This window comes from Patagioenas fasciata, chromosome 1, assembly GCF_037038585.1.
Source record: "Patagioenas fasciata isolate bPatFas1 chromosome 1, bPatFas1.hap1, whole genome shotgun sequence".
NCBI classification, from domain to species: Eukaryota; Metazoa; Chordata; class Aves; order Columbiformes; family Columbidae; genus Patagioenas; species Patagioenas fasciata.
This window is the reverse complement of record NC_092520.1, coordinates 117,505,005-117,525,967: the sequence shown is the minus strand read 5'-3', so window position 1 is coordinate 117,525,967 and position 20,963 is coordinate 117,505,005. Positions and strand designations below refer to the sequence as shown.

The 20,963-nt window shown below is 40.1% G+C and overlaps 1 protein-coding gene across 1 annotated transcript in view; it reads right to left on the bottom strand.

The window, feature by feature from the left end:
• Positions 1–11,963: 11,963 nt before the first annotated feature.
• DHRSX (dehydrogenase/reductase X-linked) overlaps positions 11,964–20,963 on the bottom strand; it is a 167,597-nt gene continuing 158,597 nt past the window's right edge. Inside the window, exon 7 of the mRNA XM_065855771.2 lies at positions 11,964–12,425. Coding sequence (XP_065711843.1) covers positions 12,228–12,425 — 198 coding nt within the window. The 3' untranslated portion in view covers positions 11,964–12,227. The remainder of the gene's footprint in view (positions 12,426–20,963) is intronic.

The window sequence follows — 20,963 nt, the reverse complement described above, 5'->3', positions numbered from 1 at the left end:
CTCAGGACTTGTTTAACCATAGAAGTACTGGAAGCCTCCCTGTCTCACCTGCAGTTCCCTCAGTTATCAAGAGTGCTGCTGTGCCTGTCATGGACCTTCTCCATCTTTACAGTTGATGCTTTGCTCCGATATGAATTCTATTACCCAAGAACGAGACAGAGCTGAGCTCACATCTTCTCATGATCTGAGTTTTTTTAAGACCTGCTTGTAAGGCTGGGATGCCCACAACAGGCACTGGAACTGTTTTGTTCATAAAATACTGAGCCTCTTCAGCACTAGGGGAGTGAATCAGGTGTCCCCTTCTACCCTTCCTCCCCCAGTTAATTTCTCTCTTTCCAGGAGAACATCACAAGCGGTGACGGATTAGCTGCTCTGGGCAGGCGGTCTCTTCTTTCACAGCCAATGCTGAAGCTCTGCCAGGCTGCAGAGAGACATGGATTCAGGAGAAAAGCAAAGCTCTAAGCCTGAGCTTCCACAGCCTCCTGAATGCACATCACCTGAAGCAGAGAGCTGCCAGTCCTGCTGCCTCTCCCAGTCCAGTGCATCATCTCACCACATGTTTAATTTAAGGAAGTGCTTACTTTCATTGTTACTAAGAGCGCTTGAATGCTACATTACCCACATCTTTCCCCATCAGCCTCACCGTGTTTTTAGAACATCTACAAAGCAGCTTTTTTAATTTTTTTTTTCATCTTGAGCAACATCCAGGCCACCTAAATCCCATGAAAACTTTTCCTGCCCCCTCAGTTTCCTTTGCACGACTATTTCCATCCCCTGGGATTGCAAGCTCTTGGCTCCTTTGACCAAAAAGTGTCCCTCAGGCCCACAGCTGTCAGTCAACCTTTCAAGCTACCTAATTGATCAACATAATGAAGTTAAACTGTAAGCAACTAGTCTCAAGACCAGTTCTTAGATTTTTTCAGACCCGTGGAAAGGCTGATGAGCAGTAAGCCTGCCTATTTCTTCACACAGCCACACCAGCTGGTCTGGAGAATGACATGGATCTCATCCTGCTCCTGTTTGTGAGCTCATGACAGCTACAGTTCAGGCTCATCTCAAATACATGAGTAATTTTCAACTGTGTTTCGTAACTTGGGATGCATTTTGGAGAAGGTAGATGGAAGAGATGGCAAGAGGAAGCTATTGTTGTGCCTAGCAGAGGGAAGGTGAAAATCAGGCCAGCTGTAGGTAATCAGGGTGGAAAGCTTCTGCTCTGCCATTTTAGACTTGGCAATTTACGATTGGGAGAGACGTTTTTTTCTACACTGCCAGCTGGAGGATCTTGGCAAAGTGGTTATGTTTTTAGAAGCTAAACAAATTCACCTTTCTTATTATTCCCCAGAGTTTTGGATTTTACCTCAAGAGGTTTGATCTAAAGCTTTTTATTGCATCTGACTAACAAAAGACATTAAAAATGAAAGACACAAGAAGAATAGGAAGAAGTACAAGTGTTCATCCATATTCCGCAAATCAACTGCTTTTTGAACACATTAAATCTAAGTGGTTCTGAATTTGTTTTCCATTCATGAAAATAAACAATTTTAAACTGACATACAGTTACCACTCCCATTTATGTTCCTGAAAAGAAGTGCAAATTTTTCAGTTGTCCTGTATCACTGTACATACTCAAGTACATGCAGATAATAGTTATTATATTTATAATACTCTGACAAGGGAATCATCCTCCCATGTCTTCTCCTAAAATTCTGCACCTCTTATCCTTAGTGAGCTTTGATGTGTAGTTTGAACTTGTGGTATATGACTATTTGTTCAGCAATATAGGGTTAATTTTAGTTTTCTATTTTAAAAATATACTTTAATTACTTTATTATTTTCCTCTGGAGATTATACAGACACAATGATTTTCTGATTAAAATGTGTTGAACTAAAAGGCTCAAAGTTTAAACATCTGTTTGAGTTAGTGTTGGTGTTTAAGATGAACTTTCAAATATGGAAATTAGCCCTCCAACTTGTGTTGTATATCATACCTACCTCGGTGCGATTTCAAAACCTTTCTTTCATGTATTCCACATCTGCAAGACAACATACTGTAGTCCCCAGTCAGTAAAGCACATGCTGAAATGTGAGCACATGCTTAAAAGTAATTTACCTAAAATATGCTCAAGCACACACTTTCGTATTAATGTGTTTTAATAAGCCGACACGACAAATAGTCTAACTGCAATGTCTCAAAACATCAGCTCTCAGGAGAATTAGGTCATGTAGATTTACAGAGCTTCAGAGAAAGGAAAAATTTACAAATTCAGTCTAACCTATTACACAGACCTTATTTGCTTCAGAAGAATGCGGGATTAGAAGATATTTGCAGGATCAACACATGCGTAAAACTACTTCACAGATATTTGAGTTTGAAGGTTGCTTTTCAGATGACTGTGGTGCTTCCTCCTGACCTCAGAGCCTTTGACGTAAAATCAAAATGATCTTGCATGAATTTGTCAGTGAATTGAAAGGGTGATATTTCAAAAACAGCACCACCCAGGATTTGACCTTTTCAGCTGTACTGAAAACAGCAGCTGCTTTGTGTTACCAGCTATTGTGAAATTAAGGTTGAACAAGTATGGACACTAAGAGTCTTTCATTTTAAGAGGAGATGTCACACCCCCTAAAAGATAGGACCAAATTGCTCAAGTCCTGTGATGCTGACAGCTACTCTTCAAGAGCCTATTTAAAACTGAGATATGAATACATCAGGGCCATGAAGTGCTTGGAGTGATTGAGATTTAGATAACTGGTTTGTCATTTTTGCTCTTTTCCAATGAAAGCACATTGCTGCTAATTTCCTTTTGTTTTCATGCAGCATTCGTAACTGAAAAACATGGAGAGAAAATAATAAAAAAACAAGTGTGTGTACTCCGTCTTCCTTTCTGGGTCTTCAAGGGCCCTATCAGTGTGATGTGGAAGGAAGATTTCTGTGCAGTGAATCTTCTACAGTTCATGTCATCAAGTCATCTTCGTCAAAAGAAAAATCTCTTCAAAGCACAATTGCTAAAGACATAGAATTTTATTTTTAGAACAGAATGAAACACGTGTTTCACTAAAGACCTCTATCCTGAGCTTGTTTCAAAAAACTACTTCACTGCAAAATACTGCACTGTCTGAAGTGAAACAGTATGAGGAACAAAACCATATCAATCCAGATCACTTTAACCTTGAACATAATTTTTCTATTTACAAAGTCTTTTAAAAAATTAGTCTGCTACTATTTTTCATGTTCTGAAAAACAGAGTATTTTAAATTTTTAGTATTAATATTTCTATTGCCTTGTTGATACTATCTAAATTAAACATCATCTTTATACCAGCTTGATTTTCCAAAATAAATACTTTAGAACTTGTGTTCTGCAGGAAATACCTCATCTTGGGTTTTTGTTCAGATGTAGAATGACAACTGTACTTTTCAGTATTTCCTGGAGAGTGAGCTGGTGTTAAAGTGTTTTCTGCTTTACAAGAAGGGTGGCGATACATGCAATAACAGCTACTGTGTATTAAGTAAATGTGGTATGAAACGTCATTTAGAGTCCCAAAAAACCAGATGGTAAAGATTGCACTCCTAACAAGCAGAGAAGCTGTAAATGTGCAGCTTGAATTCAGTGTCCAGGAATAAGACCCAGCAGGGCAAGAGGGAGTTACAGTGTCACGGTCAGAACTGTCTTGCCAAGAGGATGCACAGAACAAGACTTGTTTCCATCAGTTTTGGGAGAAGTTGCATATGAGAGGGAAAGATTAGTTAAAAATGAAGAATTAGTATTCAGCTAAAAAAAACAAACAACCAAACAAAAAACAAAAACAAAACAAAAACCCATAACAAACAAACAAACAAACAAAACATCCCTGAGGGCCTAATCTGCTTTTCTAAATCACTGCTAGAGCCAAGGTTTGGAGCCAACTTGCTGAAGCTTCAGCACTGTGTTGAAGTACTATGTAATTGGCGGGGATCTCTTCACCTCACATGTGCAGAGCAATATGCATTTTTACAGCTAATCCTGGCTGGGATGAGAGAGAATCCTCTTCTGGGAGATTCTGTTAGAGTGATAAATAACAGAAATAATTTGTTAAATGAATGAAATTACTGATTTGGTGTAATTAGTTCTGTTCCAGATAAGGCAGGTCACTGCTTACTGTTTTATCTATGGCTTTAATTACTGAACTATGGCACATTTTCATGATGTCAGTGTTTCAGCTCTTGGTGCCTCTTGCACCTCCTGACTCAACAGCTCCAAAATCCACTCAAGCCCTCTTTAGTGCAGATTTAGGGCTTTAACCATGGAAATAAATCACAATTATAGAAACATTCAGTGCTCTATTAGATCATACATCTTGAAAAAAATATAGAGGGCTGTATTTATGGGATAAGACTGTGTGGGTCTGAAAAAAGTTTATAGAGTCTCCAAATCTGAGGTCTTCTATGGTCTTGGGATGTACGAACAGAAGAAAAATAAATTTGAGTAGTGAGGTTATATTACCTGGGTGTATCCAAATCAACTGTTGAGATCCCCTAAACAGGAAGGAAGTTGAAAAATTGGATGAGATTCACAAAGAGACAAGAAAACAATTACAAGATATAAAGCATGTCTTCTAATGAAAGACTCAGAGATCTTAATCAGGCTAAGTTATAAAAAATATGCCAAGATATGACTTCTTCCTTGCTTGGCCATCTCTGCTGGGATCAGAACATGGCTTCTTCAGCCCAGCAGATCAAAGTGCTAGAATAACTAGAACAAATAGCTGAGAGCTAAAATAAAGCTCAGGTTTATAAGCTGAGGGCAATTTATGGCTGGAAATAACATATCCAAGTTGTTCTATGTTTCACTTGAAAATATTAAACAACTATTAAAGACTGTCTAAAACACACAATCCAGTTCAAATCAGAGTTAACTGATCTTCGTTGTGTGGAAGTTCCAACCCTAATTTTACTATGGCGCCTCTTAAGCTAAGAAACTATGAAAAAAGAAAGAAGAAGAGAAGGAGAAGGAGAAGGAGAAGGAGAAGGAGAAGGAGAAGGAGAAGGAGAAGGAGAAGGAGAAGGAGAAGGAGAAGGAGAAGGAGAAGGAGAAGGAGAAGGAGAAGGAGAAGGAGAAGGAGAAGGAGAAGGGAATGGGAGGGAAACGGGAAGGGGAACAGGTGGGGAAGGGGAAGGGGAAGGGGAAGGGGAAGGGGAAGGGGAAGGGGAAGGGGAAGGGGAAGGTGAAGGGGAGGAGAGGAGAGGGGAGGGGAGGGGAGGGGAGGGGAGGGGAGGGGAGGGGAGGGGAGGGGAGAGGGGAGGGGAGGGGAGGGGAGGGGAGGGGAGGGGAGAGGAGAGGAGAGGAGAGGAGAGGAGAGGAGAGGAGAGGAGAGGAGAGGAGAGGAGAGGAGAGGAGAGGAGAGGAGAGGAGAGGAGAGGAGAGGAGAGGAGAGGAGAGGAGAGGAGAGGAGAGGAGAGGAGAGGAGAGGAGAGGAGAGGAGAGGAGAGGAGAGGAGAGGAGAGGAGAGGAGAGGAGAGGAGAGGAGAGGAGAGGAGAGGAGAGGAGAGGAGAGGAGAGGAGAGGAGGGGAGGGGAGGGGAGAGGAGAGGAGAGGAGAGGAGAGGAGAGGAGAGGAGAGGAGAGGAGAGGAGAGGAGAGGAGAGGAGGGGAGGGGAGAGGAGAGGAGAGGAGAGGAGAGGAGAGGAGAGGAGAGGAGAGGAGAGGAGAGGAGAGGAGAGGAGAGGAGAGGAGAGGAGAGGAGAGGAGAGGAGAGGAGAGGAGAGGAGAGGAGAGGAGAGGAGAGGAGAGGAGAGGAGAGGAGAGGAGAGGAGAGGAGAGGAGAGGAGAGGAGAGGAGAGGAGAGGAGAGGAGAGGAGAGGAGAGGAGAGGAGAGGAGAGGAGAGGAGAGGAGAGGAGAGGAGAGGAGAGGAGAGGAGAGGAGAGGAGAGGAGAGGAGAGGAGAGGAGAGGAGAGGAGAGGAGAGGAGAGGAGAGGGAGAGGAGAGGGAGAGGGAGAGGAGAGGAGAGGAGAGGAGAGGAGAGGAGAGGAGAGGAGAGGAGAGGAGAGGAGAGGAGAGGAGAGGAGAGGAGAGGAGAGGAGAGGAGAGGAGAGGAGAGGAGAGGAGAGGAGAGGAGAGGAGAGGAGAGGAGAGGAGAGGAGAGGAGAGGAGAGGAGAGGAGAGGAGAGGAGAGGAGAGGAGAGGAGAGGAGAGGAGAGGAGAGGAGAGGAGAGGAGAGGAGAGGAGAGGAGAGGAGAGGAGAGGAGGCCTACCAGTTAGACCAAACATCAGCATTTGTCTTGCATGTGATTTTTAGGCAGTTTGCATGCAGAGCTGAGATTGCATGGTTGAGCCAACTAGAGCTCGATAATGTACAGGTGCTGGACATTTACTTTGAACTGCTTGTCTTTTTTCCCTCTCTGGTCGGTCAGAGAAACGGCATCATGACTCATTTCACACTCAAATACATCAGAGAAATTGTCCCAGAGAAGTATTACACTCACTGACTACAGATGGAGCCTTACCGGCTGGCTTAAACTATCTATCCTGCTGTTAGATTATTGATTTTAAGTGTTAGATGATTTATTTTAGGTGTGATGAATGCTACCCTCTTTTCTCAATATACCATTATCAGAGGAATTTTTAGATTGCACATTTTTTTCGATTAATCTATTTGAGACAAAGAGATGGCTTTAATATTCCAATAGAAGCATGAAGGTGCTTTCACTCTGAAGATAATGATCTGAGGCATTATGAAATGTGAATGATACAAGGTTTTTATTGCTGCTTCTGCTATTAAGTTTTGTGTCTTTTTACAGTAATTCTGGTATGTATCATTAACTTCAGCAGAGCTGTACAATGTAATTAAGGGAAAAGTTTTGTGCAAATATTTTACATTAAGCTTTCTTGAGCACGGTCTTACTTTTCTTGTAAAAAAACAACACTGTCTTCAATTGAAGTCTTCCCTGTGAAAAGAATGCAAGATTTACCCCTTAGCTATGCTGTAATTCTTAAAAGGATTTTTTTTTTCCTTCTGTAGTGTTAAAAAAGCCTTAGATACACCGCAGATCTTGAACATGTGCAGATCAGTATGGACTTAAATAATGAACTCCATAAATGTGAGCAAGCTGAAACAAATCTTGCTACTAGTTTCAGAAAAGCAAATTTAAATAATATATGAAATGGATCTGCTTTGTTGTGAACTTTAACAGTGATGTTACTTGAGATTATTTTGGGAGCTCAAGGAATGTGAAGATAGAGGGGTACGCTATGTTCGTTGGTCTAGATTCTTTGGAAAGGACACAAGCCTGCTTACCATCTTAATGTGTCTTGCATTCCATCTGTGAAGAGGTGAACAGGTTTAATATCACTCAAAAAGTGCCATAGCCTGGTTTTGTGGTTTTGGCCTTTTTTTTTCTTTCCCCTTCCTTTTTCATCAGATTATAAAGTTTTTCACTTTGAGGTGATTGGTTTCAATCTAGACACTGTTTGTCTAAATAAATGATGGTCACTACTACTTTTTGACTCTTCTTGATTGCCAGTGTGAAAGGAATTCTTAGCTTGGGTCCATTTCCAAAGGGAAAGATGCTAACCAGGCTTGATGTGTATCATACGGAAACCAATAACTACCTGCATCTGGAAACACAATTCTTTGCCATACACAGGTCTGTTTTCTTCATGGCAATGCTCACTGCATTCTCAATGTTACCACAGTGGATTGCTGAAACACAGTGGGTTTTCTTTTGAAAAGGAATAAAATTACCTTCAAAAAATTGTTCATAATAACAACTTATCTGTTCTCCTTGGCATAGTGTTGTGCAATACACTTCACATTTTGCACTGACTTCTTCAACTCTTGCAGATTGGTCAGTACCCTCAGCCTTTGCTCTCTTAAAATCATGTGATTTTATATTTTCTGTGACAGATTTCATGTTAACTTCACTGGAATCTGATTTTGTCTTTCCAGGGAGGCAGCTGGAGCACAAGCCATGTCATATAATGAGCAAGGGCAGTGTAAGGCCAGAACTGTACAAGAGCCAAAGCTTGCATAGGTTATTCAGGACCAGGATTTAAATATCTGACATGTATGCTTACATTTATGTCTAACGGCACCACGCAGTTGGAAGAAGCAGTAGCAAGGCTGATATCAAATAATGAAGTCCCTTGTTTCTATGCTATACCACTTCTCATTGTGTACTAAAGTAATTGATAGTTGTTCAAAAATCGAATTATAAATGTTAAATATTTGTAAAATATCATTGTGGAAGTGTGGCTAGATGTTCCATATTTAGGGTTTAATCAATTTTGAACTGGAAGCAAGGATGCAACTACTTTATTATGTGCAAATAATAGCATATTCACACACAATTTACAGCACTTATTCTTTCAGCACATGATTACTTCCCCCACCAGTTCACGAATGAACTAATTAATTAATGAAAAAGTTAACACTCCTCCTAAGAAACTTAGAGCCCTTTGCCAGCACATTATTTATTTCCTGAGCAAGTTCATTGTTTAAATGACATCACTGTATCAAATTCCTAGATAACAGTAAGACCTATAACATTTCTTTGAAATATCCTTCAAAACAGTATACAACATTTTGTCCTTTTTTTATTATTTATTTATTTTTTATTGGGAGCTTAAAAAGAAAAGTAATCCCTTTTTAAGAAAATAATAAAATCCTGGTTTGAAATAGTTTCATTCCCTCACCGAGGTCAATAAGATCAGACCATGGTGGCCCTTCACAGATGTTTCTGTTGATCTCAGACTTTAACTGGATGGTAGATTTTGTATCCCTTTTTGAACCCAGGTAAAGGCACCTGGATTTTTTAATTAAACGTTAGCTTGGGTATAATACTGGTGCAGAATATCCATTTTAGAAGTTATGAGCAATTGCTCGGTCTCATACTAATCAAAATAAGTGCTGTGTCTTTGGACATGAGGGAGAATCTACATATGACTTCTGTGTGACTGACCTGCTTTGCTTAGGAACTTACCTGTCCTCCTTGCCTGGTATCTTTTCAGAGGTATCTTTTAATTGTCTTCAGATATCAGGTCTGCATGTTCCAATATGTAATTACTCTTAGAGAGAGAGTGCCTGTTTTCATGTTGGAAGGCTAATTTGTATAACTTCAGTTTACAGTTATTGGAGTTTGATTAGCCTTTCTTTGCAGGACTAAAAACCTCTCAGGTATTTTTTTCTGCACGTTTGCACGTACTGCAAGGACTCAAACAATCTCTGTCTTTTCTCCAGTGAAGTGAAAAACAGGGCTTCTCAGATCTCCAGAAATTCCACATCCTTTAAATGCGAAGAGTAAATCGGTTCTTGCCATTTCTGTGTGCAGAAATAAAATCATTGTCCTCTTTCTACATGCTACATATATATAGTTTTTCCTAAATAGATATGATGAGGGTTATTTTGGATTTTTGAAGCAGTATCACAAGAGAGTGCCCCCAGCAATACACAGCATTTTACAACAACACTGGATTTTGCTCAAGACAAGCTCACGTGCATATGTGACATTGAAGAGCTGACACATCTGCTTTTAGTTCCTGAGATAGCTCTTTCGCAACTATCTCTACTATATGTTCATGGTATTGCACTGTTCTAGAAATCCCTGGATTTAGCACGCATATTATTTTTCCTTCATGCAAGCATAATCTGTGTTCTTGGTTCTCACAAACCATGTTTGAGTGTTGTTAAAACTCATTTCATTGGACTGAGACTACTAACCAAGTGGTTCAGATTACACTGAATGCATGAGTAGCTCTCTGAACTGTTCGCTCTTTTACCAATCCCTATTCCACTTGAAACTGGTCATGCAAAGATTATGGATCTTTGAGAGAGAGTTAAATCTGAAAGTTATTTTGTCCCATCTTGTTTGAGTAATCCTGGACATACCTCTAGCAATGATGTTCTGTGGGAATGCTATGGCAACATCAAAATGTTGGCTGCCTAGCAGGCTTACTGCATCCTGTGCATGATCTGTGAATAAACAGAGGAATTTAGTTCCCAGAGTGTCAGTCTGGCACATTTCACCAGCACTACATTCACTTACCAAAAAAAAGAGTCAGTCAGTCATACAGAGTAAGTGCTATAGTGCCCGAGTGATAAATTTCCTGCTGCTAACCTTTGTATATACTAACTCTAACAAGCTAGGAATAAATTATGCATGGTCTAATTCAGAGGGGAATTATCCTCTCCTTCAGGTCTTTTATTATTTTTGTCGTCATCTACCTTTTTATTTTTCCTCTGCATCTCCTTGCTATTTTCTGGACATACTAGTATGCTTGCTCTCACTTAGGTGTGACCTCTTTCAGAAAAAAGGGCTGGAGATATGGTCAGTGAAGTAATAGGTTTTTGCTAGAAAGTCCAAAAGGGTTGTTAGTTCAGGGTTCAGCGCACAGGAACAGGTTCATATGGTTTCTAGTCTTCTGCAAATGAGAGCACAACACTATGTTTGCACTTAGTTCTCTCATGCAGTGATTTCCAGTGCCTTAACATGAATTTAAGCTTTATGGCCACCTATTCGTGTTTTTGCTGTGTATATCTTAAAAAAGAAAATTCAAGGACATTTATAAGATTATGCTCCTTTTTCAGACGACACCTAAAATGAATGAGATGGGAGTAGGGTAGAGCTTACTCCATTAACAGCAAGAGTTCAGGCTTCCTAGTCACAGAGTGCATGCTTGGAAACCATCTCTCACTAAGGACAGATCACTGAATCACAGAATGGTTTGGATTGGAAGAGACATCAAAGATCTAGTTCCAAGCCCCTGCCATGGGCAGGGACACCTTCCACTAGACTAGGTTGCTCAAAGCCCCATCCAGCCTGACTTTGCACACTTCCAGGGATGGGGCATCCATGACTTTTCCAGGCAGCCTGTTCCAGTGCCTCACCACCCTCATGGTGAAGAATTTCTTCACTATGTCTAATCTTTCAGTTTAAAATCGTCAGCTGTCATTCTATGGCTACACTCTCTGATAAAGAGTCCCTCCCCATCTCTCCTGTAGGTCCTCTTTTAAGTGTTGGAAGGCTGCTATAAGGTCTCCTGGTCCTTTCTAGATGTCTGAGGGAGATTTCTAACCTTGACTGAAACTTCCAGGGGATGTTTCTCTGTAAATTATTCTCATGGTTTATCACCTTCTTTGTTAAAATATCTGCCAGGAATATTTAAGGAGAGAAATACATAACAAAAGGGAAAATATCCTGTTGCTGATAAGTCAGATGAGTAGACAGGGACTACTCTTCAGCATTGCAAAGAAACAGTTCAAGGGGTGGATATTGAAAGTCTCCACAACCCTTAGCAATGTGGAAAAAGTGGGCAAGCATTAACAGTTTGCTGTCTCTTCCAAACCAAGAACTCTAGTTTTGAACCTCATATGAACTAGGTTCAAAACCAACAAAAGGATGCAATCCTTCATGAAACAGGCAGTATATGAGTGAATCTTCTTGCCAAAGAAAATGCAAGAAGTTGCAGATGCAAGTTTACATGGGTTCAGGAGAAAAGGGGGTGAATAATCTTAGCCCGCTGCCAAAACAAGAGGCTGACTGCACCCTCTGCTAAATCCCACGTTGCCATTATTATGTGTGATCCCTTCCTTTTCCTTATGGCTTGCCTTTAAAAGAGAGCTGAACTTGGAACTGAAAACAACTGAATTCAATACCCTGTCTGAAGACCTTATTTATTTACAATTTTTTTGGTTCTGACCTTCAGTTGAAACCTCTGGATAAAAGCTGACATATAAAACTAATGTCATGATAGAAACAACATAACAATCATGAATGCCAAGTGTGTACACTAGAACAGTCTGACATTCATTAGAAAGAGTCCTAAAGATTCTTGAAGCTTAAGGAAAAAAAGCTGCATCTTTTAAGACTGGATAAAAAAAGTATTTTATATATATAAAGGTGGCTTAAGTTCAACATACTACAGACATGACATGCTCACCAGGGAAAGTGTTTTCTTGCATTGAAAAAAATGAAAACTCAACTCTGCACAAGGTTAAAGATTGTATTTTAATCACAGACTGAAACATCATGATTTACAAAACTGATGGTTAGATTTAAAACCAACCACTACATCTTTCTGTGGGAATACTCCCCCCACACCCTAGCAGACTAGGGGTTCATGTGAAGAATGGAGCTGTTCATGTTTGCCTTTGGGACTGAATAGTGATTTCCAAGATGATGACTGATTCTGCAAGAATTCACCTAAGATGCTTGTCAATGCATTTCATTTACCCAGCTGGAAATAGCTTTTTCTAGGGAACTCTGCTAGATTCATCAGGAATCCCAACCATCTTGCAGCTTTCTGTCCAGAGCCTTCTCTGCAGCTCCTCATCATATGCTACGTCAGCTGATTTTGTCCTTTCCTCATTGTAAAGGTAGCAGCCACCAGCTCCTTCCATCTCGGGTGATACTGCTGCATAGATGCTTGTAGAGGCTCCTTCCTCTGGAGTCTACAGAAACAAAAGAAAACAGAACAAAACAAAACAAATTCAGGCAAGGCTGGTAGAGTAGAAGAATTACATTATACCATAAGACCTTACCAGGGTCCTTATGCAAACCTCAGGCTGGCAACGATAAAAATGCCACCCATCCAACTGGCAGAGTATGCTCCATTTCTACAACAGTGCTATTTTGGGATAGCTTAAAGCCACAGAACAGATATATAGAAAACTCTGGTCCGTTTTTTCAAGAGCTAGTCAGATGGAGCATACTAAATAATTGATTTAGTTTTCACAGTTAGAGCTAATAAACCCCAAAGCAAACACAAATATTAAAATCCTCATTTAATTATTGATTGTGCAAGGATGAAAGGGTCTGTACTCTGCCTTAAGAAGATGAAAGCTTTGCTGTGTGCACAATGTGTTCATTGTAACAACAATATGACACAAGCAAAGGATCATGGAAATCATGACTGTAAATTAAGATTCCACAGTTCAATCCAAGTAGGCAGGTAAAACAGGGAATGACACTTTACTCAGAGCATAGTTACCAGAGTTCTGCAGTGTCATAAAGCAAAATGGTGAAACATCCATAATGTCTGATATAGATCATGAGTATTAAATGAAAATTGGTAAGTGAACAGCTTAGAGTGATAACTCCTTTCATCCCAAAGATAAGCAAAACACTTCCATTTTGCATTCAGCAGGATCACACAGGTATCACTGAAATTATTTCAATGCCATTTTTTTCCTTTTATTGAAGGGCATATTTAAAACACAGCATCTGATGCTTTGTCTGTATCTGTGATATAATTATGATCAATACCTTCTGGGTAATAACGTGTAATTTTACAATCCTTGCAGTCATTCCCTGAGTCATTAACAGTACCAATGTTGCTCATAGCTTTGTCTGCTGCACCTGACAGGATGTCTTTTTCTGAAGAACTCAGTTGACAAATGAGACAGTATGTAATAGGCTACCCAGTGCCTAATTAAAAAAAAAAAAAAAATTTAAAAAATATATAAATCTAAGTAATTTTAAGCCTTTTGTGACAAGGTGCAGATACTGTAAAAAGAAACAACTCATTTATTTTCTCACTGTACAATAAATACAACACAATTTACTAGAAATAATTAATTTATCTGATGCATCTAGCATTTGGTCTCATTTTCAAGTAAGTCAGAGTCTTGTCACACAATCACACAATAAGACAAGGTTACCCAAACTGCTACCTCTCAAGCTGCTGCCAGGGCAGAGCAGCCCCAGCATTTGTGAAGAAAACACATTCCCTGTGCGGCCACAGGCACATTCCCCAAAAAAGTGAATTGCTGAAGAAGGTACGCGCCCTGCAGAGGTACTTCCATGCACAGAGCTCCACTAATTCCATGCCAAGCCCTTGATCAAAGGTGTTCAGTCTGAAAGAAAACTATTGATGCCAACAGGCTGCAAAGAGCAGTAATACCACCATATTTTCCTTCAATGGCCACAAAATAACCAACTTTTACTATCAGCTACCACACAAAGACAGCATGTCCTGTTCCAAATGCCATCTAATGAAATAATATGATAACTCAGCTATTCAACGGGCTGTTCTCTCAGTGAAATTTCAGTCAGTTGCTAAAAAAAAGTCAGGTCTGGGTAACTGCCGGAATATTTTTAAGGTGACTGTACTGTGAGATGATACCTAGAACACAAAGTGCTTACCTACCTTAGTTTTGTACACTACTACTGCTTCTTCACCCTTCTTCATCTTACGGAAAATACTGCTATTCACTTCCAGTAGATTATTTAAACAATATAAAGGAATCATGCATGCATAATTCTTTGCAGGAACGGGATGACTCCAAAAGCTGGAGTTCACATGCTCACATAGTGGTTACTATCATGATCAACTATGATGCAGTACAAAATATATTAATACTGTAAAGCATCAGGACAATGATGAATACAAACATTCATATTCTATGCAAATTATTCTGGATGACAGAGAGAAACCAAAAGCTTTTACGGTACTGCTGTGCTTTACTTAAAAATCTAGTGACACAGATAAACCATTACTTCATTGCTGGATGTTATGTTCCTGTGTTCAACTGCTCTCCAGTACAAACAAGTATAAATGTCAATGTTGACGACTCCAAAATCTTAATGACAACAGCTCAAAACTAAAATGCTTTAAAAAAATTGCCTATGAGCAGAATTTTTGTGTTTATGTTCTTATAAGCAGTGCTCTCAGATGCCTCAGAGATGCATCTGTATGGATTTTCCTCCAGCATCAGCAATACCCTGTGCCTTTGCTGATTCAATGGGAAAGTTCTCTCAGGATATATGAAGATTTTTATTTTTTTCATGATATGTTAGGTAAGTTCCCACCAGAGGAGATCTATCCAAATTAAAATAAAATACATTAATTAAAGGCTATGTACAAGTTGAAAGACAGTCACTGATTTTATTCATACAGCCCTAGTAGCCCTTCACCAAGACATTTTCTATGGCAAATAGTTTCCTGTTCTTCACCACAAAGAAAATATTGAGCAGACTCAGACAATAATAAATGTGCTTACATGGCCACACTGTGACCAGTCTAGAAGCATGATGACATTGTCACTGCCCATTAAGGTCAGCTTGTGTAACTTTTCACAAGATTTAATTTGTTTTTCATCCTCTCCACCCTATCTAATAGGCTGACTAGAAGGTTCTATACAAAATTCCTATTTAGTTTCTATCATTTGTTGCTAAAAGTGATTATCTAAACACATAAAGAAAAAAAATACTATAATACATTAAGCACTTAGCATATAATATTTTAAGTTAAAGGAAAACAATTTTTCCAGTGCAATGAGAAGCAGAGTTGAATATGTATGATTAATTAATTGTCCTATCCCATCTTCCAAGTGCTTAATTAATGCTGAAAGCTTCAGTGTTCCCTTACTTGAAGTTCTCTTCCTTGTTTTTGCATGTTTTCTGTTTTAATAAAGGTAAAAAGGAAAACCTGGAGTGCCCTGGCCTTCCAGCTGGGTGGATGACCAACCTGTTTTGAGAGATTGGAACAAAAGCATATGGCTGTGATTTCGCCTCTGAATCATGCCCATACCCACCTTGAAAGCACTACACATCCACCTGCCCACACACAGCCAAGACTCTTTCCCAAAGTGTTGGATCTACCACAGATCCATGGATCAACTACAACACACAGACACAGACACAGGCACACACATCTTGCCTGTGTGCCACCGCCTCAGGAGCTCTTGGGAAGGAAGAAGCTGGCAGTGGGTTGCAACCCCTGGAACAACTCATGAGCACCTGGATAGGGAGCAGGATTAATTGTTCCAGAAGTGGCAGCCGCACTCCTGGTTGCCAAATTTCCTGGGAGACCTATAGCTCTTCTTTTACCACATGACAGGCCATCAAAAGATGAGGAGGAACCATAAAGCCCTTGGAAAAGAAAACAACCACAAGCAGGAGACTACTGTCAAAGCTACATATCTGACCTATGCATTGATGCCAATGGCGCTCCAGGAAGGAGGGCACCTGATTATAGACCACAGGAACCACCAGCCAGTGCTTCAGTACCTTGATCTATTAAACCCAGGATGTTTGTCATGATGCTCTATACAAATAGGAACAAGTTTCCATCTTTGGGACTCTGAAGTATCATACCAAAAGTTGCAGGTAGACAGGCAGTATGAATAAGTATTCAAATCACAGGGAGGATACTCTACACATTGTCAGAATTAAAAAACAAACAAACAAAACAGTAATAGAATAATATATATACATATAGGATCAGTAGCATGAGTTGGTTGGACTTGTCCTAAGACAATACCTAAGAGGTATTCCTATAAATTTTACAATGCTTCTTCACTCTTCAGTTACCAACTTAATTGTGCTGAACTTTTTTTAATTGGATTTTTGATCACAAATTATTATATTATTAGTATCTAAGCAACTAATTAATACCTTTGTCATATCCAAGTAAAACTGATTTCTTCTTAATTTTTTCCTAATTTAATTCTGCATCTGCAGTTACTTTTACTTGTTAAAGTCTTGATCACGACTCTTGCATTCTTTTGTAATTAACTATTTGTTTGCAGTATCCCTTCAACAGTAAATAAAGGTCTGATTGAAATTACATATCTTTGTATTGTTCATTACATGGGTAGGCTGTGGAAGAAGGAAATAAAAGATTGCTTGTGACCAGCTTATTTAAGCAAAATGCAGTCCATATACACAAAATGACATTTTGGCATTATCTATTCTGAAAGAAAAAGACGGTTTATTACAGAAGCTTTGATATTTCTTTTTTTAAACATTCATCAACAGTAAGTCACCAACATAAAATAATTTTCCCTCAGCATCAAATGGAATATTCTGGTATATGAAAACTGGGACATATACTAACAGGGTTTGTGTTCAAGTTTTGTCTTTTTAAGACTTACCAGTTAACATATTTCGATGAATGCATTTTTAAATGCCATATTATCTTGTCAATACTAGGTGCTAATGCTCACAAAATGTGTCAGCTGATGACAGCCAGCCCTACAGCCACGTCACCATGAAACGTCACATTCTTTTCATTTGCCTGCAACAGGCACAACAGCTTAACTGTTTGGAAATCATGTGTCTGCATCAGTTGTACATGATGGCTTGGTGGTGCTTCCCTTGTTAATCTACGTACTCATCTAGTTCCACCTCCACTTGTATTCATAGTTCAGAGTCCTGGGAAGACAGTATGGTATATTCATCAGAAATCACGAGAAATTGGACAGGAAACAAAACAAACAAGCTCCTATAATTCCTTTTCTGCAAGCCATTCATTTCCCAGCACCATTTTCAATAAGTAGCAGCAAACAGTGAGAATCTTGCTATGTGTCTTAAACACAATGATGAACAGTTTGAACGGACAGCATGTGCATACTTCAAGTTGTGTTGGTTGATAGGGTCATCCGTATGACTGAGAAAGCAGTAGTGATACAACCGTTGGTATCCAAGGAATACTTACTCTGGAATAGCTTCGCCCACTGCTCCCTTGGTCCAGTCAATCAGCTGATTGTACTTGGGTTGTATTTGATGACTTCAGGATGCTGATGTCTTGAGACATGGCAGGAGAGAACGTTGGGCAAAGAGGGCAGAGACCAGGAAGCAGCTGGCAAACTCAATGACCAACATTGCAGTTGCCTTTTGAGGGACAGGAAGGACAGACCAAACAGGCAGATGCGGACCCAGGACTGCCTGCCATGCTGGCAAATGGCTCAGTGCTAGGGAGAACATATTAAAACACCTCTATCCATGCAATTTGTGATGCAGAATATAAGTATTGGTGGAATGCCCCTCATTAGCAATATTAAGTAGACTGCTGTAGGAACGCTCATCAACACCATTTTTACAATCATGGTCCTACCTCATGTGCTTATGTCTATTATGTCACACACCTCTCAGTTCATATGGAAATCTACCCACAGGCTGACAAGCTAAAGAACCTTTAAGGGCTTTTATATCTGGTACAGGAGTGTATGGTGTTTGCTCTGTGGTCTTGCTTTTTTGAATAGATGAGTTTCCATCAGGCCATTCCTGGCTCAGGTAACAAGAAGACATGTCTCTGGCTAGTGACACATTTCCCAGGCTCCAGCTAGGAAGGCACAGCAAGCACTGAGCAGGCCATCTTCTTAGGGTACTGAGCCATTTTTGTCAGCATTCTTTTACTTTTCTCAACATTAATTATTCTGGTAATGCTTTGCAAATATTAGTATTTTACTGACTTGCTTTTGGACTGAAAAACTCTGAATATCCAGAGTTTTCTGCCTTTTTGTCTTTCTTCATGAAAAAAAAAAAAAGATGATCATGTGGGATTCCTGAACAGTACTATACATATGCATATACAGGCTTAACAACAAGAATAAGAACATTAAATTACCATTACTTGGTACAGCAAAGTCTTTCATCTACTTGCTGGCAACTAATGGAGGGGAGACACCCAGTCACTCTTAATGCACTGCTTGACTCTTAAGAACAAAGGCAAATATGAAGCCACCACAACACAGAATAGTTTGAAAACTGTCAGAAATTGAGTAGGTGGGATTGCATTCCCGTGAATATTAAAAACAAACAAACATGTGAGAAACAAATTACCTGTGTTCCAGGAAACACTGATTACTGTGATCTGTGAACTACCGAATCATTTCAAAACCAGGTTACTTATGGGTGTAAGACTCCAAGGTGAAATAACAACAGCAACTCTGGTGTCACAGCCTCCTGGTGAAGACATGGGCTACAGGAGCTAAACGCTCATTGTGTAACTTCTGCAGTGTCTAGACCTCCTAACATGACCGCTGCTTTGAAAATTTCAGCCAAAAAAGTAACTAGTTGAAACAGTGAGAATGAAGACAAAGGCTAGAAAGGAAACCATGATGCAGGTGTAAGGACGTGTTCAGCAACCTTTGATCAATAAGGCTGCAACAGCTGACTGTAAGTCCTGGTGAGACTGGTGGCCAGGACCAACTGTAAGATATCCAGGAAGCCAAAGCTGCCAGAGGTCTGGCAGCACAGCTTTTCAGATACCTCTGCCTTCACTCAAAAGTCCTGGTTTCCATCTGTGTTCTTTCTCTCCCCCTGTTCTTTCCTACACAGCTCACTATTATTGTCTTTCCATCCAATTTCTGCTTTGACTATAGACCTGAAAGAGATAGAGATGTTTTATTGAATATACAGTTCTCCCTAGAGACCCAGTCAGCACCATCAAATTAATTTCTCTTCAAATCTCAACTCACGCAAAGAGAATTATTTAATAAATTCACTCCGTAATAGATTCATCTTTAAAAGAGACAGAAGTTACAAACAGAAATGGCTCAGTTAAAATGTGAAGCCTTTCTCCAGACAATGTTGTGGCTACAGAGAAATAATTTCTGAATCAAAGATATGAATATGTAATAAAAGATGAAACATTGATGAACTAAGAACACAAGGCAATTTTCAAACCAAAAAAAAATACCAAAATGTCAGAGGAAAAGAACTTTTATAATATTAATAATTTACGGCTATTCTAGGAAAAAGAGAAGCTTTTTTCCTGAACATCCTAGCACAAGATGCTGTAAAGACCAGAAGCAGAGATAGCTGGCAAACAAACATGAAGAGTATCAAATCCTGAGTCTCTCCTTCCCTTTCCATTGAAACAAAATTTTCTGGAAAGACCTTTCAAGAAAATCCAGGTATTCAGAGAGCCTGGGAAGCCCCACTTCATCTTCACATCAGCCCCCACATGGGTGGCTGGGAAGCCTCCAGACAAAGTAGGTCACAGAAGAAAGGAGCTGTCACCACACGACTGCCGGGGTCAGCCTGTAGCTCCTGGAGCCCAAGGAGCAGGCCGGTGCCTGGGTTTGAATGTCTGATTTCCCATGAATCTTTTGATGGAGTCAACAGTGGAAGTTTTCACTTTGTTTTGTGTCAGAGCGATGCCCTCTCAGAAATCCATTTGGAAAATTGCCAAGGACTTCTACTCTGAAGCCCTGGGATGGCTTTTCTGTCAGACTCAAGACATGAGCAAAGGTTTACTGAGGAAGACAATTGCCATTGCTCTGAAGTGTACTCTTTCAAAGCAGCTGCTTCAGACCAAGCAGGATACCATGGGTCCTGTCAAATAGCATCAGATGACCATGTTATCAGGCAGCCAAATGAAGCCCTGGTTGACTGGCCAGCTTTGGAGGCCACACTGAAGAGATCTCCACTGACTTCAAATAGCAGCTTCAACCATGAACTCACTTGCAGTTCCCACAAAAATAAATTTATGTTTCTTAATTTCAAACTGAATCTCTCTCATTTAGAAGTGTAATATAACTTCAGTGATTTGAGCAGGAGTGTTTGTGGATCTGTACTTTGCATTTTCTAAGCTGCTGAAATGAAGGGCTAGAAGAATTATGTTTAGTTTTAAGCAACTTTCAAAATAGAAACAAGAACCCAACTTTACATGACAGAATATGAGCAGAGACTGGAAACTTCGGGTCAAAGTCATTAACCACAACTGAGTCCTTTTTTCATTTTGTCAAGTGCATTGAGGAAGATTACTTGGCCTGAAGGCTGATCCTTAAGCTCGCTTTGCAACAGTGATGTCTTCAAAGTCAGAAGTGAGATATTGTTGCAGCCACTCAAATTACATCAGACTTGTTACCTCACTCAGCTCAGTAACAGCATGCAAAATTTGACAGATAGGAGCCTGCTGCTCCAGACATTTCATAAACATCCAGCCAGAGACAGCCACTTGCTGGAAGAACATCCAGTCTCTAGGAAGTAAGGCAGGCAATAACAAGAGAAGAGAGCTGAGAGAGTTCACATACATCACAAAATGCTGATGCCTCTCCAGGGAGCGTGGCACTCCGTCTGGGTAACCAGCCCTCTGGAAACCAGGTGATGTCACACAGGTACCTATGGCTGAGGATGCCTGACTTAAATCACTCAGAACTGTCCCGGTTGTCTTTACATAATCTGGGATTTTCTGCAACAACTCTTTTCACAGACAGGCAAAGCGATTTACTGAAGGAAATGTGCAGGTCAGAAGAAGA